Here is a 7,795-nt window from a genome sequence, read left to right on the forward strand (position 1 = left end):
ACCGGACCCATGCAGGGAAAGGTGGTTTGGTAGACATTAGAAACTTTGGCTAGAAGAACCACATTAAATATTCACTGCCCCTGCAGTATGGTCACCTTAAAGACAAAAACCATACTGCCCTCAAAGCCGTTCCTTGGTGTATAATAGTCAACCGGGACAGAGAAACCCCAGGACCACTGGAGAAGCACACCCAAGATCCCTGCCTGAAGGGACAGAGGCCACCAAGACAAAATGCACAAGACTGTGGTACAGAGACTGAGAGGAGCATCACTGAGACCTTCAGGTACCTTCTCCTCATCTGGCTCACAACTGTGGGACTGAGAAACAGCGAGGGGAACGCTGCTCCCTGGCCCTCTGAGGCAGAAAAGCCCAGGGGCCATGTCCCTGAGGTGCTGAGGGCCAGAGAGAGATTTTGGTTGCTGGCTGAGGAAATGGGTTGCTGGGAACCATTGACTGTATCATTACCAACCCTGACTTGTGATAACCTATTAACTTCCCTAGTCAACCCCTTAATTGTGAGTACTGTCTGCGAGTTCTGTGTGGCCATTGCAACAAACCTCAAAGCCAGCATATAGAATGCCATGAGAAGTGGACTGATGTCCGATTAGGAAAAGGATGCTGGACCGTGGAAGCATGTATAACCCCTGCATCATGGTAGCAGGGAAGCCGGAGGAAATCAAGTATAGCCAGCCATCATCTATGTGGTGTATCCCACATACTGAAGACAGTAGTAGTCTTTGACCTTTATCAATAAATACTTCAAGTCGTCTTCATTTTGGCAAGCAAGGTTGTGTCATCTGCATACCACTGGTTGTTAGTGAATCTCCCTTCAGTCCTCATGCCCTGTTATTCTTCAGACAGTCCAGCTTCACAGATGATTCGTTCAGATCAGGCCGTAGTCTCCTACTGTATGTAGGACTTTAGAGACCCTTATGAACTTGGTAGCAGGAATAGGGATGATAAAGAGTTGGCCTTACTCCCCATTGCCCTACTTTAATTCTCTCTACCAAACCAAGACTAATAGAAAAATCTGGGCTGAATCATAAGACGTAGGTTTTATTCCTAACGTGGCACCTTTGTGTGCTCTTGGGTATACCACTTAATTTCTTCCTCTTTCTGGGCCTTGGGGAAAGGAGACTGGGCTTGATAATTTACAAATCCCTACCTCACTTGAAAATTTATCTTAGTTTTCTACAAAGAGTACTGCTTTCCCAGGTACTCAGACAACCTCAACTACATTCATTGTCTGGCACTGACAAAGGCCATATCCAGCAGAAAATAAAAATCTCCTCCTTGTATCAGAAATGTAAGACTGTAACTTACTTACCACCCTTATTCTACTTGCTTTCCCTATAGGTTCATCAATCCTGGGTTTCATATACCAAAACACAGAAAACAAAGAGCACAACTTCAATATGAACAAACAAAAATACAGAAATGCTGAGAACCAGGTCAGGTCTAGCATGCATCAGAGGGGGGATCAGCTTATGCCTTTGATCTTCTAATCCATCTCTTCAGTGCGCTTTGTTTAGTAACCACTTTCCTCCCACCCCTCAACATGAATAGAGGGAGTTCACTGGAGGCTTATTTCCTGTGTAGTTCCCACAATGAATCTTGAGCTCCTACTGTCATCCATAGCCTTCTGCAAACTGGATTCTCCCAATTTAGCCATAGCCTTCTGCAAACTGGATTCTCCCAATTTAGCCATAGCCTTCTGCAAACTGGATTCTCCCAGTTTAGCCATAGCCATCTACAAAACGGAATCTCTGATACTAATTCCTCCTTCGACTTCAGATTATAGAATTTACAATCCTTTGGTGATTGAGGATACTGTGTTTCTTCCATGTGGATTTAGTTGACATGATTGAACTATAGAATGAGATGATATATATGTATTAACGTCCGATTAATATGTAATAATTTTTTTAAAATACACATAGATCCAGGAATGGGTCTGGGGCTCGAACTAAATCCTAGCTTCAGCTGAAGAACAATTAGCTCTTACATTATGGCCCTGCTAGATACTGGCCCTCAGGAAGGAAACACAGAAGATACCGTTGCTATAGTAAAATGTAGCAAAGAAATTAGATGGTGCCCAGTTATCACATAAAAAACCCACAGTTTTGAGGCAGGCCAGGAGGGAGGAAGAGAAAGAGACCCAGATGGGACCCCATACTGGCACACCAGGCTTGGAGGATGATGTCCCTGTGGGGAGCTAATGGGACACAGAGGGGACTGGGCAAATGACAACAGCACATTTCATGTTGTCCCCTTACTGGAGCAGACTGCGACAGAAGACATTTCTGGGGTCATATGGTGGAGAAGCAGTGTGGTCTGAACCCCCCAAAACGGGGCGAATCAAGAAGGGAGCATACCTGGATAAACAATCCGGAGGAGAAAACAATGGGACCAACGGTTCCAGGGGGACATGGGAGACGGGGAGGTGGGGGGGAAGAAGTGGTGTTAACAAACTTAGGGACAAGGGAATAACAAGTGATCCAAAATTGATGGCAAGGATGGTGTAAGAGGCCTGGTAGGGCTTGATCAAGGGCAATGTAACCGAGAGGAAATACTGAAACCCAAATGAAGGCTGAGCATGATAGAGGGACAAGAAGAAAGTAAAAGGAAATAGAGGAAAGAACTAGGAGGTAAAGGGCATTTATAGAGGTCTAAATACGGGCATGTACATAATGTAAATATACATATTTATGATGATGGGGGCAAAAAAAACCACAGTTTTTAAATGTATCATTTGATTAGCTTGGGCACATGTATGCCTCCCACATCATTCCCTTGCTTTCTTTTTTGTGGATTGCTTTTCTAGTTGCTTGTAGTCAGAGTAGCTGTCTTTCAGTCCACTGATTCACTTTTCCTTGACTTCCATTCTATTATTCAGGTCTAGTTCCATTATCTTATTGTTTATCTTCTAGCATTCCTTTTGGTTTAGGGTTTTTCATTTTTTGGTTCTTTCCTTTGTTCTCACAAGCATTCCACACATCTCTTAAAGTCATATAAATACCATTTTTCTTCATTCTATTTATGGTAAGTCCAGGCCATCATTCTCAGAGCACTCTATTGAGTTAGGGTGATTTTCAGTTGTTTGTGATCGTTTTTCTTGATTTAGGGGAGTGTAGTCCAGTTGACTACTGTTTTCCCAGCATCATGGTGCAACCATTAGCAGTGAGTGGACTGCTGAGCATGGAAGGGTAGTTTCCTCTGTTAGTGGCGTGTGAGAGGCCAAACAGGAGCCAGAAACACATGGTCATGAACTGGAGAAAAGGGTAGTGAGATGGGTAAGTGGGGATGGTTCAGGGTAAGACGAGAGAATAAACTAAAAGTAAGAATAATAATGGGCCATCTGACTAAACTAAGAGGTTTGTAAAAACTATGGGGAAATGTATTTTAATAGGGGTAGTAAGAATCAATAGGTATCGTGGAAATATATTTCATGAGTAAAAGAAGAGGGAAAGTAGAAAGTGATAGTGGGTGGGGCAGGTGAAATAATCAGACCAGAAGAAGATCATTTATATATATAAAATTTTTTAGAAGATGTAGAATTAATTAAGAAAATAGTGAACAAATAAAAAAAGAGAAGAAAATAAGACAAAAGAAGAAGGAGAAAGTGTAAAGAAACAGAGCAGAGAACAAACAAAAACCAGACTTGAGTGTGGACTTGGAGATCTGTTGCTATGGCGGTGTGAACAAGGGCAGGACTGTGCCCTCAGGGGAGAAGGGAAAAGCCCTGGTTTGAGAGGGTGGGCCTGGATCTGTGGTGTTTGTTTTGTTAGGCATATCTGTGTCCACCTGGGATGTGCAGATACCTGCAGGGGCACGTGGAAAAAGGAAGCAAGTGGGGGGAAATAACAAGAATAATAATACAAAAACAACAACAACAAAACCAACCCCAGAGTTTTGGTGGGAGTTTCTGATCCTTCTGCAGTGTTGGTGTATTATTCACTTGTCTGCCAAGTGGGAGAAAGGGGGCATGTAAAGTGAGGCAGTGAAGAAGGAAGAAAATGGCAAAAAGCATTGTTAGAGGAGTTTCCCATACCAGGTAGTGAGGAGGTCTGCACCATGCTGCCCATGCAGTCTGCTATCCACACAACCTCCCCTGCCCCTCCACACCCTCACCCCCCTTCCACCCCCAAAGCTAAATAGGTGTGGAAAGGTGGGTTGGAGCAGAGGCAGGGAAGGATCCATATGTTTAGAGAATGGAAGGGGTGCACAAAAGCATCAAGGGTGTGGGATGATCAGGAATAATTAGAAGGCTTTGCTGATCTCCAACTTTTAAAAAGTTTGGTATACTTAGCTTTTAAGTTGTTTTTCTGGCTTCCAAACAGCACAAGACTTCCCTTTTGGTGGGATTTCCCTGGTAGTGGTTGAGCTATCTCTGTCCTTGTTACTTGGTCGCCATATTCCCCTGTAATTCCCCCTGCACTTTTTGAGGCCAAACATTGTCTGTCTGAAATACATTTAAATGCGATTTTCAAAATATATGCATGTCAAGAGAAAAAATCGCTGATAGGCACCCCAAAAGTGAGCCCCAAGTCTATTGGTTGAAGAGGTATTGGCAAGGTGGTAGTTTGGGGGTATGGGAGAAATGGGTATTTGGTGGCTGTTATACCTGTGTTTCAAACCTAGATTAAACTGTCCTAATGTATAACCTCAGGTAAATTACTGGCTTTCTGAACATTGGCCTTTTCCCATATCTAAGTTTGAAAATTATACCTCCTAATAAAGTTGTAATGAGATATGAATGATGTATAGATTAAATCATCAATAAATAAATTGCCTCAATAAATGCTCCATTTATTTCATGCTGTCAAATGATCCAAACACCAAAACACATGGCAACCCTATAGGTCAGAGTGGAAAAGGTTCTAAAGCTGTAAATCTTAACAAAAGCAGATGACCACATGGTCCGTCAAGGAACTGTTAGTGGGTTTGAACCACTGATCTTTTGCTTAGCAGCCAAGCACTTAACAACTGTGTCACCAGGCTTCAAAGGAGCTTTAAAGAGCCACACGCCCACAGAATCCAGAGAATTTACCTTTGATGGTGGATTTGGGGTGCTTAGGTGTGGTGGTATAGGTGCAACCATGCCATGGCCCTGATAGCCAAGTAAACACTGTCTCTTGGGTTCACAGAGGAGACAGGAAAACAGACTACAGGAAATGTTCTTCTGCAGTAGAACTAGTCTGAGATCATGCGTGGGCAGAGGTAAGGAGAGGGGCTAGGACCTCAAATTTTGCATTTTAGGAGGGGTTCTTTCATCTGAATTTCCTTCATTTCCACTTCTTTTATTTATTTTAAAATCATTTTCTTGGGGGCTCGTACAACTCTTATCACAATCCATCCATCCATTGTGTCAAGCACATTTTTTGCCATCAACATTCTCAAAGCATTTGCTTTCTACTTGAGCCCTTAGCTCATTTTCCCCCTCCCTCGTGAACCCTTGGTAATTTATCATTTTGTCATGAAATTTTTAAAATTAAGAATATAAACTAGCCAAGCCTAGACGTTCTTTATTTCTCCTACCCTGCCCTGCTCCCCAGCCTTCCACACACCCCTGACTGGTTCTAATGAGCTAGGTGGTATTCCTAGCCTTCTGTAGTAGGCTGTTGTTTCTGATGGTTCCTCTCAGAAATGCTTCATGTTACTGGTGGGGGTGGGGGGAGTCTTTCCTCTACATACACTTGTGCTCATATGATCTGAGCAAGGCATTAGCTCCACATGAGAGGTAATTCCAGAGGAAAATGGCAACGAGCCCTCTATGGAAGTATTTGGTGGAGAAAATTGGCCCTGACGTAACTAAAAAGAGCCGTGTAGTTTCCTTCTTATGATCTGTATGGTCTGTTAATTCAGGGAGGATATTAAAAAGACAATCTCTCTCCCTGTTTCTGTTAATGTTCAGATAATCTGTAGTAAAACTACAAAAAATTAAAAATATGATATTCAATCTAGAATGTTATACATAGCTATATTGGCTCAAACTTTAAAAGAATGGTAAGGCGTGGTGCTTAATTCTCTTGTCTGGCACTCAAGAAACCCATGATCAATAAGTGAACGATTTCATATTTCCATTATCAATGCAAGTGTGCTTGAGGATCGCATGTGGATATCCACAAAAGAGTCTGTAACCACTTGGTTTTAATATTGGTTTAATTTTCATAAGTTGAGGTGGGTGATACACATATTTCACAGGATGATCAATATGAACAAGCCTAAGATGTACATTAAATGTTTCTTAAATATTTATGATACTTTATACACACATTTGCTTTAGTACTTGACTAATGAGTCCTAAATTGTTCTGTGAAACAACATAGCCCAGAATCTAACAGAAAAAAAATTTGTTGAAACAAAGAAAGCATGAGTAAGAAGCAGGAAAATGGAGTCACCTTCTACTTCTTAGGATGAGAGAATTCCCAGAAATGTTAGGAACTGCCGGAAATGTCTGGATGTTAATACAACTAGGCACGTCAATTCTCGTGGGCTGAACGCCAGACCGTTCCCACTTTATTTTATGACAGCCACACTCAAGAACAAGACCAGCCCCTTCACACGAGCAGCTGTGTATCAGACCGACATGGCCAAGATCATTCCCAACGCGGTTTCCTCTCACGCTGCAGCACGCCTTCCTTGTTCAGGAGCGCCTCGGGGAGCACAGAGGTTGGCTGTCTGACTGTGAGCCCAGCCATCACCTGCTTATCCAGTCAGAGTCAGAGGTATAATCTTCGGAAGGCGAGCCCCTGGCTGAGTTGCCCTAGTATCTCTTTCCCTTTCCCTCCTCCCCGCACCCTCCTACCTGGCCCAAAGAGGGCACTTCATAACTAGCTGTTGAACTGAACCAGAACTAATTACAGCTAATCCCAGTCATGATGAATCCAAAGGTTTCACACGAAGTGGAGTAGTTCCTTCAGGAAATGGGACGAGTCAGAAAGGCAACGTGACTTGTCAGGTCTTCCCTCCGGAGCCCTTTAGAATCTGTGAACTATTCCCGGTTCAGGCTGCAGTGATCTGCTCGGAGGGACAGGTGTGCGTAGCAATGGGTAGACTCCAGGTGCTATCTCCTCCCAGGCTGCCTTGAGGAGCAGGGAGAACCGGGAAACACAATCTGCGGGCTAAAAGGACACGCTATACAAACCTTGTAGCAATATGACCTCCTCCAACCTTTTGTAGTTACATAGTTACATGTATATATGAACATATATATATATATGAACATGGAACTAAGCCACTCAACAGCCGAATTCTTGGGATATTTGAAATGATTCTCATCTTTCAACAAAGGCTCTGTGCATCCTCAGAGCAAAAAGAAAACCTCTCCCTCAGCCTTGTCATTGCTCAGCCTTCGGAGACTGAGCTCTTTGAGGTGAGGCCCTGCCAAGCAGGCGGTGTGAGCAAGTCCCCACGGTGCCCCTTTGGGCACAACAGGAAAAGTCTCCCTGCGCCTCTCTGTGCGTTCCTTTCAGAATGACAAGCACACTGCGTGTTGTGCATACATGGGTCTCTCGACTCCAGCTCTAAATAAAGGGCAAGCTGTCTTGTTCAAGTAATAACAGCAGAGGAGAGAACGGAAACAAGTCCACTGAGAGGAAAAGAGAAGCCTGTTCTTCCCCCCAGATGACAGAATTCTTTGTGTTCAGAAAGCAAACCGGAGATCACCTTCAGCTTTTCCAGGGGCCTAGCAGGGAGGCTGGATAGGCAGGCAGAGAGAGACAATAGATGATAGATGATAGATAGATAGATAGATAGATAGATAGATAGATAGATAGATAGATAGATAGATAGA

General features: G+C 43.4%; 1 protein-coding gene across 2 annotated transcripts in view; it reads left to right on the top strand.

Annotated features, from left to right (window-relative positions):
• Nucleotides 1-7,795, top strand: part of DDAH1 (dimethylarginine dimethylaminohydrolase 1) — a 43,760-nt gene that overhangs the window by 26,642 nt on the left and 9,323 nt on the right. Inside the window, exon 4 of one of the 2 annotated variants that reach the window (XM_045291962.1) lies at nt 6,534-6,728. The exons of the other annotated variant lie outside the window; for it this stretch is intronic. Coding sequence (XP_045147897.1) covers nt 6,534-6,728 — 195 coding nt within the window. The remainder of the gene's footprint in view (nt 1-6,533; nt 6,729-7,795) is intronic. 2 annotated transcript variants of the gene reach the window in all.

Source organism: Echinops telfairi, unplaced genomic scaffold (assembly GCF_000313985.2).
Source record: "Echinops telfairi isolate 266 unplaced genomic scaffold, ASM31398v2 ScPeMD7_443;HRSCAF=831, whole genome shotgun sequence".
Lineage (NCBI taxonomy): Eukaryota > Metazoa > Chordata > Mammalia > Afrosoricida > Tenrecidae > Echinops > Echinops telfairi.